At 47.8% G+C, this 16,749-nt stretch overlaps 1 protein-coding gene across 2 annotated transcripts in view; it reads left to right on the plus strand.

Annotated features, from left to right (window-relative positions):
- Window positions 1-3,048: 3,048 nt before the first annotated feature.
- The window catches only part of FBXW8 (F-box and WD repeat domain containing 8), a 50,562-nt gene continuing 36,861 nt past the window's right edge, over window positions 3,049-16,749 (plus strand). The window contains exons 1-4 of one of the 2 annotated variants that reach the window (XM_085076160.1): window positions 3,049-3,394; window positions 6,203-6,307; window positions 12,452-12,616; window positions 12,860-12,948. In XM_085076160.1, the coding sequence (XP_084932286.1) occupies window positions 3,083-3,394; window positions 6,203-6,307; window positions 12,452-12,616; window positions 12,860-12,948 (671 nt within the window). In that variant the 5' untranslated portion in view covers window positions 3,049-3,082. Of the gene's footprint in view, window positions 3,395-5,338; window positions 5,441-6,202; window positions 6,308-12,451; window positions 12,617-12,859; window positions 12,949-16,749 lie in introns of those variants that run through there. The other variant, XM_085076161.1, reaches the window with a different exon arrangement.

Raw genomic sequence — 16,749 nt, forward strand, 5'->3', positions numbered from 1 at the left:
CATCCCCCGCGGGGCGGTGCTCGGCCGCGGGCGGAGAGGGGGGAGCGAGGAGACGGCGCGGGGGGCAGGGGGGGAGGCGGTTGTGTGGTGGGACGTTCTGGTGTCCTGAGGTGGTGTGGGAGTTCAGTGGGACGAGGGCAAAGGGCAAAGGGATGGGGAATAGCGTGGGGATGGAGGGGACAGTGTGGGGATGGAGGGACAGCACGGGGATGCGTGTGACGGGGTGGGGGTGGAAAGACATGGGGGGAGCGGGGGGAACAGAGTTGTGCGGTGGGGCATTTCGGTCTCCAGGGATGGTTGTGGGAGTTCAGCGGGACAGCGTGGGAATGGAAGGATGGACAGTGTGCGGATGGAGGGGACATCACGGGGATGCGGGGACATCGTGGGGATGGAATGACGGTGTGGGACAGGGAGTGGAGGGAACAGTGTTTGTGTGGTGGGACATTCTGGTATCCAGGGTAAGAGTTTGATGGGAGAGCATAGGGATGGGGGGGATAGCATGGGGATGGAGGGACAATGTGGGATAGAGGGGACAGTGGGGAACTTGGGACAGAGGGGACAGCATGGGGATGGAGGGACAGTTTGTGGATAGAACAGTGTGGAATAGAGGGGACAGCATGGAGATAGAGGGACAGTTTGGGGATAGAGGGGACAGTGTGGGACAGAGGGGACTGTGTGTGTATAGAGGGGACAGGGTGGGGATAGAGGGACAGTGTGGGGACAGCATGGGGATAGAAGAGAGTGTGGGGGTAGATGGGACAGTGTGGGATAAGAGGATAGTGTGGGACAGCATGGGGATGGAGGGACAGTGCGAGGCTGCCGATGACTGTGGGCTGGAGGAGGGGACAGCAAGGAGATGCAGGGGGGCAGTGAGGGGATTACACAGAGCTGGAGCCGATTTCATCACCCACAGCATTACGGATTCGGATCACATTTCGGGTGGCCGAGGCAGGAGCTCAGCTCCCGGCACTGACCCGGGGCACGCAGAGCCTCCCCAGCTGCCAGGGCACAGGAGCAGGGCTGGCACCCCGGGCAGGGCTCCCCACCACACACCAGCCCTGGGATGACACCGGGGGCTCCCTGTGGGGCAGGAATCGCCCCAAACTGGCCTGTTTCCCCCTCTGCTTTGCAGGGAGGCTGCTACCACCCTCCTGGCAAATCATCCTGGTATTTCCAAGGAGTCTAGGGAGACCCTTCTCCTTCTTCTCAGCCCCCCACCCTCCCTGGAGCAGCCCCTGGGCAGCTCCTGCTGTGCAACCCCTCCCTTGGCAGGGCTCACCAGCATTTACACCCCAGGGAGACCCTCCTCTAAGTCCATCCAAGTGTTGTTTTGTAGGGAAAACAAGTCAGAATCGCAGACTGGTTTGGGCTGGAAGGGACCTTAAAACTCACCCAGTCCCACCCCCTGCCATTGGCAGGGACACCTTCCACTGTCCCAGGCTGCTCCAAGCCCTGTCCAGCCTGGCCTTGGACACTTCCAGGGATCCAGGGGCAGCCACAGCTTCTCTGGGCACCCTGTGCCAGGGCCTGCCCACCCTCACAGGGAGCAATTCCTTCCCAATATCCCATCCATCCCTGCCCTCTGATACTGGGAAGCCATTCCCTGTGTCCTGTCCCTCCATCCCTTGTCCCCAGTCCCTCTCCAGCTCTCCTGGGGCCCCTTTAGGCACTGGAAGGGCTCTGAGGTCTCCCTGGATCCTTCTCCTCTCCAGGTGAACTCCCCCAGCTCTCCCAGCCTGGCTCCAGAGCAGAGGGGCTCCAGCCCTTGGAGCATCTCCATGGCCTCCTCTGGACTCTCTCCAGCAGCTCCAAATCCTTCCTGTGCTGTTGGCCCCAGGGCTGGAGCAGCTCTGCAGCGTCTCACCGGAGTGGGGCAGAGGGGCAGAAAGGGAGCTCCCCTGCTGCCCACACTGGGGGATCAGCGCAGGGCATGAGGGCTTTGGGGTCCCAGCACACCCACCTGTCTTTTGCAGGGTTTCTACATACAGGAGTTCCTCCCCTAAGTGAGGTCGTTTATGTTCTTCCTGGATCCCTGTTCACGTTTATTAGGTTGGGTTCTATAAACAGCACAGGCAGCAATAAGCTTTAGAGGAGAAAAAACAGCAAGTGGCCACTGAGGAAGGTACAGGTGGACACCAGGGTGGGGGAACACCTGCACAAGCTGCTGCTGAGAGCAAGGGCCGTGTTTGATAGTCTGTTCTAGAAGGACTAGCTGTTTGACTTACACAAACACATCACTTACCTGTTTTATTTCCTGAGGGCTCCTCAGAAGTCGTGTTGAAGACTTGAATACTCGTGGCCTCTCCGCTCCCCAGGGCAGCTGGACTGGCTGAAGCGGCAGAAGCTCCACAGCCGTGGTTCAGCATCATTTAAAACACAGCCTTTGAGCACCAAGGTGTGTTGATGCTGGAGAGGAGCTGAGCCAACTTCATGTCCTCTCCAGAATGCCACAGCTCTCGGGCTGTGGAGGCTGCAGGAGGAGGTGAGTGTGATTCAAGCAGCAAACCACCTTCCCAGCAGGTGTGGTGGGCACAGCAGCGGTGGGGCAACCCTGCCCACCAGCTCTGCTTCAGACTTGGCCACGAGAAAGGAAAAAATGGTCCAAGCGGGGTGCATCGGTCAGCCAGAGCGACCAGTTCCACGGGCAACAACCCTCTCAGGGGCCACAGTTGTGAGGGGGCTGAGGGCTGCCGGCGCGGCTCTGGGCGCCCAGCAAGATCCTGCCCTCGCCCCAGCCACGGCTGAGGGGTCCCAGCGCGGCTCTGGGCGCCCAGAGGGATCCTGCCCTCGTCCCAGCCATGGCTGAGGGCACTGAGGGCTCCCTGCGGGACCCAGAGCCCAGACCGACGCTGCTGTCGCCGTGGCCTCGCTCGGCCGCCCGCGGCTCTCCAGGCCAGGCCGAGCCCTCAGGCCACCACCGTGGCCCTCGTGTGGGGACCACAAAAAGACGGCAGCGACCCCAGCCGCGGCTCCCGCCCCTTCACCGGGCACCGACCCCGGCAGCGGCGGCGGAACCTTGTGGCGGCGGAACGCGCGGGCGCGGGGCGCGGTTTCCGTGCCGCGCCGGGCCGGCCCCGCCGCCATGGCCGCCGTGCCGGCGGAGCGGGAGCCGGAACGGGAGCGGCCCTGCCGGCGGGAGGAGCGGGCCGGGGGCGCGAAGCGGCGGCGGCGGGAGGAGCCCCCCGAGGAGCCGCCGGAGGAGCCCCCGGAGAGGCAGGGAGAGCCCCCGCGGGAGCCCCCGGCCGAGCCCGGCTACCTGGCGCTGGCCCGCGGGCTGCTGGCCGGAGGCTCCCCGTCCCGCCGCAGCCCGGCGCCCGCCCGCCCCGCAGGAGAGCCCGCGGCTGAGGGAGCCGGCGATGGAGACGATCTGCTGGGGCAGCTGATCCGAGACCTGGTAGGGCCGCGCGGGGCCGGGGGCGGCCCTGGGGCTGTGCGGGAACAGGCCGGGAGCGGAGCAGGGAGAGGGCTTGGCTGAGGGCTCGCTGGGAGGCAGCGAGCAAAGGGGACGCCGAATTTGGGTTCCTCTGTGCTTGCTTATAACTTCTGCTTGTCAGTATATATCCTCTTACAAAGTTTTAACCCTTCCACGTCTGCCTGTCCTGTGTAATGCACAGGGTGGGATTGTTGGGTGTCCTGTGCAGGGCCAGCAGTTGGGCTCGATGATCCTCCAGGGTCCCTTCCAGCTCGAGGTATTCCGGGACTCCATGGAATAATATTTTTTGCCGTCTTAAAGAAGATTTTTGTTGTTTACTCAAGCAGTTTGATGCGGGTGCAGTAATTAAGTGTATTCTGCCTTTTGACACAGTAGCGTAGTAAGAAAACAACCTTTAATTCTTTAAATAAAGGAGTTAATTTGGAAATAGTCTTAAATACAGTTCTAAACCAGATAAAAGTTATTTTGGTAAATCCTCTAAATGCCATCGAGATTTTATTTACAGCATAGGAAAACGAGGGGGGAAACCCATTTTCTTGTTTCTCACTAACCTCACTATGACTAATTACTCTTTGCTTAAAAAAATTAAAAGGAACAGATTAAATTTCTGTCTGCAAGGCACAAATTAATCCATTTACAGAATTAGTGCTCCATTAGCACACAGGAGCCCGAATCTGTCTCAGAGGGACTGGTTGTATTTGAGTTTTGGACTCATTCCAGTAGACTTTTCGACAGGCTGGTGCTGACTTAACATCCCCGCTTCCTTGTGCTGAGGACAAGCTGCTGGGATTTTGGGGGTGTGGGAAGACCTGGATCTGTCTCTAATGTTAGGATTGCATTAGGCTGGAATCAGTATGAGTTTTTGCTCTGTTGTTATGTCCACTGTTTGCCTTCAGAACCTCAGGCAGATCCCAAATTAGGATCATCCCCTGCCTCTTGGCACCTTCCTAACCCCCATTCCTTTGTTTCTTTGTAGGTCTCTTCTGCAAATAATCCTCATTTAAAAATGGATGTTTTGCTGCACCAAAGTAGCAAAAAAAAGGCAGTTCTGGGTTTATTTGAAGCAGGGTATAAGTTGTCTTGCAGATCAGTTGATAAAAAGCCTGTATAGCTGTTTTTTGCTCTTTTCCCCACCTTTCCTTGCGAGCACTGCTGGTGTTGAGTGTTGTGTCAGCACTGCTGTGTCTGCAGGCCCTCAGTCCTTCCAGGGAGACCTCTGTGTGCATCCAGACAGCCCAGGATCTGCTGCTTGGACGTGAGTCAAGTCCAATTTGGAAGGAACACATCCATGGTGGTGCTCATGAGCCTGGAGCTAATAATCCTTGCCCAATGGCTCCTCGTATTTGTTTGGGCAGCCTGTGGCTCCAGAACGGTTCCGTGGCTCCTGGAGCCGAGCGGGTTCACATCTGGCCAGCTTGGAGCCTGCCTGCATGTGGCCATGGAGATGTTCCCTGTGTGTTTTTCTTCAGTGTCCCCTTTGGAAAGGGATGGGATTTAAATCACACGAAAGCAAAACAATCTTCCTGCAGATCCGCAGCGGGGAGTGGAGCCAGCAGCCCTCGCAGAGAGGGGAGGGAAAAGGAGCTGTTTGTGCAGGGAAATTGTGGATAAGGAGGGAGGGGAGCAGCAAGGTTGGCTGCAGGTCCTGGTTTAAGCAACTTTAGAACAAGTGTGAGGTTCCAGTTTGTATAAACTGGTGTTTTGTTGCTAAAAAGACCTAATGAGAACGTTGCCCATATTTGTGTTGTCAAAACACTTACCTAGTGTAGAATATCTTTTGCATTAAAAACCTCCACACCACCACTTTATATTGTGATTTTCCTGAGTAACTCTGCTTTAAACAAAGCCAGAATATCTTTTCTATTCTACTTTGGTGCTGCAAAGGGCCCAGATTTGAATGGGGAGCAGTTGTGGAAGAGACCTATGAAGAAACAAAGGTACCAGGATTAGGGAAGTGTCAGGAGGCAGGAGATGATCCTGCTTTGGGATCTGCCTGAGGTTCTGAAGGTAAACAATGGAGAGAAGTTTTAACTGGGCAGCTGATTTTGTGCATGAGGATTGATAGACAATGATCAGGAGCACCTTGGGGGACAGAAACCAGAGCAAACACCAGAGAGCAAAACTGGTGACATAGAAATGGTCAGAATCAGCTGATTTTACTTTCTCTGTTACATAATAAAAAAAAATGTTGAATATCCAGGCAGACTAAGGGAGAAGACAAATCATTTTGTGATAACTGCAGAAAGAAGATGTAATAATTATGTAGTTAAACCAAGCAAAATACATCTAGGAAAAATCTATATGCTGCATGTAGCTGTTAGCTTAAATTGATGGATTTGGGTTTAAATGTTTGTTTTCAGATGCTTGACCAGTTAAAGGAGGAACACTCCATATTAAAAAGACATTTATATGTTACTAAAGAAAAAATCTAACATCATCTCTATTCAGTTTTACTCAAAATATTTGTTAATTTTTCCATTATGTGGGTTTGAAGTCTTGTGAGTGAAATTAGGAATGGGCATATGTCTTCCAAGTGCTTCTTTATTGGGTCTTTCTGGCACTTTAGCCAAACTATTGTACTAAAACTTGTGTCTTGCCTTTCTCTGCCCTTCGAGGGGCCATGAAAGGGAGCAGAGGCACAATAACTCCTGAAGTGTTCACAGGGCTGTGATGGCACTGAGGACACCCCATCCTTTCTCCACCCCATGGTAACTTCTCCTGCCATCAAACTGCGTTTAAGAAGCCTCACAACTGATTTTCTCTTTTCAGAATGAAATCAATGAGGTTCCTTTCTTTGATGTCCAGCTGCCTTATGAGCTGGCACTGAAGATATTCCGGTACCTGGGCAAGGCTGAGCTGGGAAGGTGTGCTCAGGTGAGTGCTGCTGGCAGTTTGCTGCTCTGACACCACTTCCAATTGGCAGAAACAGTGAATCAACAGGCACCTCGGTGTAGGGAAGGGGGGTGGTAGCCCAAGGAACTCAGCTGGTTGTGCTTTCACTTACAGGAAACAGTTCCAAAGCTGAATATTGAAAAAGTAATGGTACATGAGCTGGATTTACAGCTGCACTTGAGCAGAGTTAAATAAAACATCTGTGGCTTGGGCAGGAGCAAAGCCTTAAAATTTAAAATGAATACTGCAAGGATATTTTGATTCAAGTGAGTTTGTTTAGAAGCATTTTTGATTCAAGTTAATGTCTTGCTGCAGTATTTAGAACTCAGCACTTGGCAGTGCAAATTGGAATAGTAACTTTTTGTCTGTAGTATTTTCATGTGAGGCTAAATTCTTAAATGGCACTGATTTCCTCCCCTCCAGCCCTGCAAGGGGTTTATATTTTTCTTTTCTGATACTTTCAGATAATGCTCTCAGCAGTCTGTACTCAGGCATAGTCCATAATTTATGTTGTAAACCTCCTGTCTCTTCAGTAGCTTTACTAACTCAAACACTCACACCTCATTCTATTTAGGATTCTTCAGCCCACACTTGGGCCTTTTTATTTCCTTTCTTCACACACTGAATGATGAACCTCCTCTCTGAATGAGTCTTCAAAGCAAAGATAATTGGCAAGTGCTGATTACCCTGTGAAATCAAGCAGAATATTGTGGATATAATCCCAGCTTCTCCCATGGCCACTATTTAGGGTTCCAGGCTGGAGTTCATTCTCTCTTCTGCACAAAGCACACCTTGCAACTTCACAAAAATCCAACCATTCTTTGTGCTACAGACAGTCCAGAGCGTGGTTTGAGTGGAAGAGAAAAATGTTAATGTGTGAAAACTGAGAAGTGACAGACAGAGTCTGTTGAGGATGGTAAACTAAGCACAAATATTCTGCAAATGTTCAGGCTTTGAGGGGAAATGGGGCTTTTAATGTTCAGTGTGAGCATGTCGTAGTGTTAAATAGCTACAAGTGGTTATTGCCTAAATCTTTGACTTGCTAATGCCTTTTAGGAACAGGGAATGTTAAAAGAAAATTAATTCCTTGTGCAGGGCTGCTGCTGCAGAGGGAAAAATTCTCTAGGATTGTTTTTTGATGCTGTCCAGGACACTAAAGCTTTCAGATACGCTCGAGTTTCTGTCCCTTGAGGTAGAGATATGCCATCAATAAAGGCCACAGCCCATGACATGGGACAGGGTTGCATTTTTGAAGTGGATTAGTTTAAGGTTATTCTTTCACTCTCTTTTTCCCCCCCTCCTCAGGCACAATCAGTTTACCTCATGGCACAGTAAAAAGATTGGCTGGTGAAGGGCTGCTCCTTTTCCCTGTGCTTGGGCTGCACTGGATTTTTTCTCTCCTTCACTTTGCTTTTTAGCTTGAACCTGTTCTCATAAGATGTGTTTTAACACATTTTCCACATTTCTCCTCCTCTTCCCAAGTCATTGTTCCTTTGTGGCAGCTGACAGGTAGCTGAGCAAGTGCCCAGTGTTTTACAGGGCTTTCCCAATCAGATGAATATCCAGTGCAGAGCTGGCTTCTTTTTAAGTGCTCAAATAAAAAGCAGAGCCATAAAAATAAATAGCATTTTCATTTTTCTCTTGGTGGTTTTGTTTTTTAAGGGGAGGAAAGCCCTCTTCTGTTCCATGGAAAACCCTGCTGCTTTATGGTGTTATCCTAGAAAGGTTTTTTTTTTATTAAGGTGCCTTGGGATTTCAGTGAAATTGGGGCAGTTGGTAGAATTGGCATCGTGATCCATGTGAGTGCCTTTGGAGAGGAGAGAACCTGTTTGTTTATTTCTTTATGCCAAATTGGTAACCAGCTAACAGGCAAGTAGCCTGACTGCAGAGCCTCTCTGAGATTTAATCACACCACAGACTGTCTGGAGAACTTTAATTTCACCTTGATATTTCCCTCTCCCTTGCTCCCCCACAGCTTTTCATTGATTTTTGGAATTAGTACTATAGAGCAGAACCTGTCTGAGTGGCATTGGAAATACAAAAGCCAGTCAATAACAGTGTCCTCAGTGCCTGAGCTCTGGTGGGTTTGCAGTAGGAGGTGACATTCAGTAGCATCCACCAGACCAGTCCTTGCTGATATTCCACCTTTGGAATTCAAGGAGAAAATTATCCAGGGCTTAATGTCTCAGCAAAACAGGCCAGAGTAATGCAGAATTTTTCCCATGTGAGCACCTTTTGATAGTGTTCTGACCACTGGCAGAAATATCTGTGCCATGAGTGACTCTCGTGTGAATATGAGCAGGTTTGGGAACAGTCACTCCTTCCTTCTGGTCCTGGTGTAGAGGGAAAGGGAAAACAATCCCATGGGACACCACAAGTGTGACAACCTGAAAAATCCTTGTATTATTTGGGGCTGATACTGTAGATTCATTAATTTTACCCATGGCCTGGAGAGCTGGCCTTTACACTGTCACCTTTGGGATAAGGGGATGTGCCTGAATTCAGCAGCACTGGATTTTGGCAGTTTTGTTTCTGAGCAGATCAGAGGGAAATTCCCTTGACCTGTTAGGTTTTCATCTTAAGAGAAGGTTTAGAAGTGTTTACCAACACAGGAATTGTGTATGCATCTAGGGCAAGGGAGACTGTTTCTAGGAATTTAGGAATGAATCGTCGTGCATAAATCAAGAATTTCAGCTGCATGCCTCCAGGGCTCCTGGAATTGTCAAACTGTTGAGGCTTTAATGTTTATACATTTACAAAAAGAAAATTGTATGTATTTTTTTGAGCGTGGTTTTGCATCAAGCTTGTTTATGGGTAAAAGCAGTCATCCATCCTCCTCGTGGTTCAGAGAGAGAGAGCAGAGAAATGGATGGATAAGGATATCCCTGCTGATCCCCCAGTGTGGGGAGGAGGGGAGGGGGAGATTCTGCCCCTCTGCCCCACTCAGGTGAGACCCCACCTGCAGAGCTGCCTCCAGCCCTGGGGCCAACAGCACAGGAAGGACTTGGAGCTGCTGGAGAGAGTCCAGAGGAGGCCATGGAGATGCTCCAAGGGCTGGAGCCCCTCTGCTCTGGAGCCAGGCTGGGAGAGCTGGGGGTGTTCATCTGGAGAAGAGAAGGATCCAGGGAGACCTCAGAGCCCTTCCAGTGCCTAAAGGGGCTCAAGGAGAGCTGGAGAGGGACTTGGGACAAGGGCTGGAGGGACAGGACACAGGGAATGGCTTCCCACTGCCAGAGGGCAGGGATAGATGGGAGATTGGGAAGGAATTGTTCCCTGGGAGGATGGGCAGGCCCTGGCACAGGGTGCCCAGAGAAGCTGTGGCTGCCCCTGGATCCCTGGAAGTGTCCAAGGCCAGGTTGGACAGGGCTTGGAGCAGCCTGGGACAGTGGAAGGTGTCCCTGCCCGTGGCAGGGGGTGGCACTGGATGGGCTTTCAGGTCTCTTCAGCTCAAACCATTTTGTGCTTACAGCTGTGAATAAAAAGATGAGCAGCTTCCATCAGAAAGGCTTTGGATTAAACACTCCTTGGCACTGTTTGTTGTACTGAGCTCAAAGTCCAGCTAGTTCTAATTGAGGCCCCTGGTCTCAGCAAATGAGCCTTGACTCTGCCTTTGTGTGTCTGGGGAAGAAAATAAACCTAGTGAAATAAAAACCATTATCAGATGCAGAGGGATGAATAAACCTTCATTAGGATTTGAGCCAGTTGATTTAGATGGGATTAGAAGAAATTTTGGATTTGATGGAAGAGGTGGGGTTTTTTGGGGGGAAAAATATCCCCCAGGGGCAAAACCAAATAGCAAAGCCTATGTCAGCAAAAGCCTTTGAAGTCCTTCTGAACGTTATTACTTGCTGAACTATAAAATATAAAACTGTCCCTGTGTGGAGCTCAGGGGAACCCAAACTTTCTTTGCTGAAAACAGTTGTAAAAAGATAATAGGAACACTGAAGACAAAATTAAATTCAGGACTCCAAATCTATAAACAAGTCTGTAAGATGTTGTCATTGATCCTTGCTGGAGTTTCTGTGTAGTTTAGATTTGGGAACAGTTTTAACAAGACCTTTGCACATCTCAGCTCCTCTCCAACACCCAGAGCTTGGGTGCATGTCAGTAAAGCCATAACGCCCTGGCTTTTGGGGCCTCACCTGAAACTCCAAGTCAAGCAGATCTAATAAAGCTGACTTGAAGCCAATGGCTGGTTTTAATGCTGCAGCTCACAGTGGTGCTGTAAAGTGAAATGCTTGAGACTCTTTATTAGTGATTTCGTGCAGCTGAGCCTCGCTCAGTGGGGTTTTACAAGGGATTGGCATGCGAGTTTGGGGCTGTAAGAAAAGGCTGGGTTAGGGACCCGTTGGAAATTCAGGCTTGTAAAGCAGCAGGATTCGCTGTAATTTGATTGAAAAAAAATCAGAATAGGATAGGATCTTTATTCCCCCTGAAAGTTGAAAAGGCAGTCGAAGTTTTATGTAGCTCCCCCCTCTTTTCTTTTGTTTTACTGTCTTTATAAAATGCTTTTAAGACCTTGAAACTTGAAAGGTCTGTGCAATATTGTCTGGTTTGGCAGACTCGAAGGTGTGTGTTTATTTTTGATTTTTTATTTTGGAAAGCAAGGCAAAAGCTGGCCTGGTTTGGCTGTGCTTCCCTGAGCGTGTGCTCAGGCTGGCCCTGTCAGGAAAATGTGCTGCTGTTTGGGGAGGGGGCAGAGGTTCTGCCTGGGGAGCTCCACTCCTGCACTGCAGCTGTTCTTTTGGTGTGTCAGCAGAAAGCTGCCTTTGGGGTTTTTTTTTTAATTCTTGGAGCGCTAATATATATATCTATCCTACTTCAAAATCAAATTGAGAGCAAATTCCTAATGGTTTGAATTTTGGATTGGGGTTTTTTTGGTGGTTTTGAAGTTGCTGAGTGTGTCCCTCTAGGGACAGGAGCACTCAGCACTGCTTTTTGATTCCAGATCCTCAGTGCTGGATCTGTCATTTCAGGGCATTGTTATTGCCCTGTCCAGGTTGTTTCCTTTATCAGAGGATGGAGTGGGATTGTCTCTCCCTGCCAGTTTGCATTGAGGTCTCTGGGTGATTATCTAAGAATATTCCTTTTGCTGCACTTGGATATTCCTATCTAAGCTTTGCTCTTCTCTGTAGGTCTCACATCTTAAAAACACTTGCAGGTTACTCATATCACCCCTTTTCTCATCATATTAAACATTTTTTGTGTGTGTGACTATGGAACAAATGGCAAATAAAAATGAAGAGATGGTCCTGGGAGAGTTTGTGTCCATGGGAGGCTTGAATTCTTGGTGTAATCTTGGGACTGAAACGAACATTAGATGCTTAATTGTAACTTACTAAAAATGATGTCAGTCTCAGAAGGTTCTTTTAATCTCTTTAGAAACAGAGCACAATTGATTGCTGCTTTCACCAGTCATGGCTTTCATTGGTTACGTCTGTTTTTTTAAATTAAGAATTACAGAGGGGGAAAAAAAAAGCTACTTAAGTTGGCTCTTACCTCTTGAATCTTTAATTCTGAGCCCACAATTGATTGTGATGAAGCTGTTCTCTCTGGAATGGGCAGCAACTTGAGGCTGCTTGAAAAACTTAATAATTCATTCCTATTTATGCATACTGTAATACAATAGGTTATAAATCACTAATGTCATACCCCTAATCAGGCATTGTCAGTGGGACTTCAGAGATGTGGTGCTGTGATCTGAGAGGGTTTCTTAGCTACAAATATGAAAATAAATTCATATTTTTTCTCTAAGCTCAGAATTCTGGTTTAATTGTTTTCTTGCTGTTTTTCCTGTCAAAAGTTTCCAGTACACTGATGTTTCAGGTTGATATGGTGTGGCCACTAAACTGGTGTCCATCTTATGTGGAGTTTTAGTGGAGTATAAACTCAGTTATCTCCTATAGAACCCACAGAAAACAAGCCTTTTGTTAAAGGTTTAGGGGTTTTATACACTGAGGTGTATAAAGAGTGAACAAATATATTTGTTTAGGTAAGACTTGTGTCTCAGTACAGGCCTGTATTGATTTATATGTTTATATTTCAGATGCTGTTTAATATTTCATATTAAATCTAATTTTTCCTTATCAGTTGATGAGAGATCCATATATGAACATTGATTTCTAGGTCAGCAGGACGTGGAAAATCCTTGCAGAAGATGAAGTGCTGTGGTACCGGCTGTGCCAGGAGGAGGGATACCTGTTGGATATGAGCATCTCCGACCATTCCTGCTGGAAGCTCGCCCTCAAAAACTGCAGAGCCAGAGAGCACATGTTGAAAACCAACTGGAAGGTGAGAGGGAATTTCTTTAAAGGGATCCAGGTGCTGTAGAAAAGTGGGAACCTGGTTTAAGCAAGTGGGAAAGGAAAGTGGGTGTTGTGTATTGCAGCACCTTTTCACCAGTTGAAAGCTGCTGGAGTGTTTTTGGGATAGATGTGTCTTCTCTCAGCAGCAATAGCGAGGCTGGGAGTTTTCCAGCAGTAAATTTTGGTGGATGAAGGAATGGGAGCACCAACCCTTGTGTCTCTCTGGCAGAACCGTGTGGGTGCTGTGAGCCAGCTGCGCTACGAGCCCGGGAGGGTCCTGTGTGATGTCCACTCCTGCGACGGTGTCGTCATGGCTGGGTGAGCAGCACGGGGGAATGGGCACTCCATTGTCACCAGAGGGTGGAGCAGCAGCTGCAGCTTTACTAGAGGGTGTAATGCTCAATTCACCTTCGCCAGAGGGTGTACTGCCCGCTCCATGTTCACCAGAGGGTGGAACGGCAACTACACCTTTACCAGAGGGTGGGAGAGCAACTACACCTTCACCAGAGGGTGTAATGCTCAATTCACCTTCACCAGAGGGTGTACTGCCCTCTCCACGTTCACCAGAGGGTGGAACAGCAACTGCATCTTCACCAGAGGGTGTGCTGCCCACTCCATGTTCACCAGAGGGTGGAACGGCAACTACACCTTTACCAGAGGGTGTAATAACAACTGCATCTTTACAAGATGGTGGAATAGCAACTGCATCTTTACTAGAGGGTGTAATGCCAACTGCATCTTTAACACAGTGTGCAATGCTCAATCCACCTGTACCAGAGGGTTTAATGCCACTTATATCTTCGCCAGGCTGTGTAAGACTCACTCCTCCTTTACCAGTGTGTAAATCCCACTCCACCTTCACCAGAGTGTGTAATGCCCACTCCACTTTTATCAGGCTGTGTAAATCCCACTCCTCCTTTACCAGGCTGTGTAATGCCCACTGCACCTTCACCATTTACAATCTCAGGTGATGCTTTTAGCAGATTCAAAAGCAGCACCTGTTGGAAGCATAAGAATGGATTCACCTGCAGTTCCTGAGATAGGCTGTCCTTAAGTGACTGATAAAGATGGTTATCCTACAACTTAGCAGTTCAAATTTTTATTATACTATTCAAAAGTTACCTTATGTACAAGTAGTCCCTGGGAAGACTCAAGTGATTTCTGATGAAATCTGTGTGTTGTTCTGCTGTGGAAGCACCCAGAATGTATTAAACATTTTGCACATCTACTGAAAAATGCCCCTTTTTAAAATGTTTTTCTGTAAAATATCTTAATCACAAGGATATCTTGTCACAGCACAGAAAAATAACTTTGGAAGGACTATTACTACTCCTTTAGAAGTTACTTTTCTCCATTGTTACTTAAAAGACAACCTGGGAGGAAAATAACCTACTCAAAATAGATAAACTTCTCTTTTCCTAATATACAAGTTTTGTGGACCTTGGTGTAATGTTAGAAATTAATTTGGCTTATGCTGTTAAATATGATTTTAAGAACCTCACAATCTCTTAGAAGAGGTTACAGTGATTCCCTCAATAAGTGTGAGGTTTTACTGTGTTTTGTTTGAATTTCACAGATTCAGTAATTAGTAACCTTCCAGAAATCACATGAGTAAATAAAAATTATTATATCCTGGGACAGTTGGGACACTGTCCTTAACATAGCAGAGTTCCATGTTTTATGGTAGCACTTCATGTTAGGGCTGTGGCATTAGAGTAAACTACTTGTAAAATACTTCAAAATTCACAGACTGGTTAAAAGAAAGATGCCTGGAAAACTCTAATTCATGGGAATGCTTTTGAGTACTCTTGGACAGCTGAGAGCAGGGAGTCTAAACTATCAGATAGCAAACCCAGTTGTTTCCTTGCTGCTGCCAAAACCTCCATCTCTTTTGCTTCATTTTCTCCATTGTATTTATATCCAAACAAGCAATAGATAGAAGTTAGGCAGATTAAATTACATTACTAAAGAATTAATAAACAACAGTTATTAATCCTGCATATTAAAACTCAAATAGTCCATATTTCAGCTTGGTGTATTGCAGGAGTTGGGTTCTCAAAGTTCCACACACTCTTTTCATATTGGTTCCCAATTTCTCCAGTATCTTCTGATTCTCTTTGTCAATTTGCATCAGGAATGTGATACAAGTAAGTAGTTAAAGTTCCTGAAAATAGGTGAGCAGGTAAGAGACCACTGAGGGAAAACTGCTTAGAAAAAGCAATGTCCACTTAAATTACTTTTTAGTAATTTCTCTTGGAAAATGAATTCTCTTTTTAGGAGGTTGTGAGCATATATTTGGTAAAACAACATGGGGAAATCAGAATTCAGCTGTTTGAATTTACCTGGTTAGTAAATGAAACATTTAGAATATTAGAACACAAAAATTATATCATGTCCTTTGCTGTTTACTGCTTGTGCTTCACTCTGCTTTGTCTCTTAATTTGGTAAATGGTAAATATCAAACCAGAGAGACTTCAAGTTGTGACTAAAACTTCCAAGGACATCAGCAAATTGTGCAGGGAAATACCTTGCTATGTGCATTTGGTAATTATTTAGGATATTGAGGAATTTGTTGGGCTTTTGTTGTTTGCTGTGTTCTATTTTTTAAATCCAAACATAGCCTTCCCCTGTCTCTCCCAGCTTACAAAATTGTACTTAATGGCATTGTGCTTTCAAATTTGTCATAAAAGTGTAATGAATCTGGTGATCAATAGCAAACTGTTGCATTCTTTCAGTACTGAAGAAGTAATTTAATAGCTGAGGTTTACAAAGTCAATTCTCCTCTCAGTATAAATATCAATTATCTGCTACATTTAATGATTCTCTCTCCAGTTTCACAAACACTTGTGTGCTCAGCTTTGCATGGGAATAATCAGTGATTACAGAGGGCCTTCTGTGTGTCTGAACTAAGCTGCTGTGGGAGTTTGCAAGGCCTGGTGCTCCAAATGCTAATCCAGAATTGTGGGGCATTTCCCTAAGTTTTTCTGTCCAGTGGCTTGGGACATCACTTATCTGTCTTCTATTTCAGGTTGTTGCACTGGAGGCTCAGGGCTGCTCAGTTTTGAGCAGGTTTTTTGATCATAATTCCCTCAGCCACTCCTGGCGCTCCAGTCCCTTTCCCTTCCCTGTTCACACTCCAGCCCCTCCATGTCCTCCTTGTCCTGAGGGGCCCAGAACTGGACAGAGGATGGGAGGTGCCCCAGGAGTGCCCAGTGCTTTGCCCTGGCACAGCCCAGGTGTCCTTGTCCTTCCTGCCCACTTGGGCACACCTGGGCTCGTGTCTAGCCCTGTTCCCAGCACCTCCAGGGCCTTGTGCAGCCACTCTTGCCAAGGCTGTAGCATTCCATGAGGTGGCTCAGGGTAGGACCCAGCACTTGGCCTTGGTGATGTTCTCCAGAACAAGGCCAGCCTGGGTCAGGAGGGTAAATCACCTCCCTGCTGGTAAGTGATGGGAAGTGGCTGGGTGAGCTCTTTGCCCCCTCCCTCAGCACCCTGGGGTGGATCCCATCCAGCCCCATGGGACTGTGTGTGTCCTAAGTGCCTTAGCAGGATGCCAGCCATTTCCCCTTGGATCATGGGGGATCATTCTGCTCCCTGTCCCTGTCTTCCAGCTCAGGGACTGGGTACCCCGAGGACAAGAAGGCATTAATTCCCTCAGCCTTTTCCTCGTCCTTTGTCTCTGTCTCTCCCTGATCCAATAAAGATGGAGATTCTCCTTAGCAATCCTTTTGTTGCTGATGTATTTATAGAAACATATTTAATTCTTTTTCAGGCAGTAGCCAGATTCTGTTCTAGTTGGACTGGTTAGAGAGAGGAGTTCTAGTTGGAGAGAGCAGGGATGCCTGGGCTCTGGTGTATTTTGGGAGCCTTTGAGTAAGCCTGGAATCACTCAGATTGATTTGAACCTGTGCTGTGCTAGGCCTGATCTTGTCATCTTCACTGTCCTGCTTCAAACTCTAATGCAAAGTGGAATCATTTTTATTTTAGTTGCTGTAGAGCGTTTCTAATCTCTGAAAAGGAATTCATCCAGGTTGTGGGCGGAGTGACTTAAACCAGCAGCTCCAGGTGTGATTCATAGATGCACAGTTTGGGTCAGGAGCAGCTCTTTGTTGATCTGTG

Source organism: Lichenostomus cassidix, chromosome 15 (assembly GCF_008360975.1).
Source record: "Lichenostomus cassidix isolate B80296 chromosome 15, HeHo_3.0, whole genome shotgun sequence".
NCBI classification, from domain to species: domain Eukaryota; kingdom Metazoa; phylum Chordata; class Aves; order Passeriformes; family Meliphagidae; genus Lichenostomus; species Lichenostomus cassidix.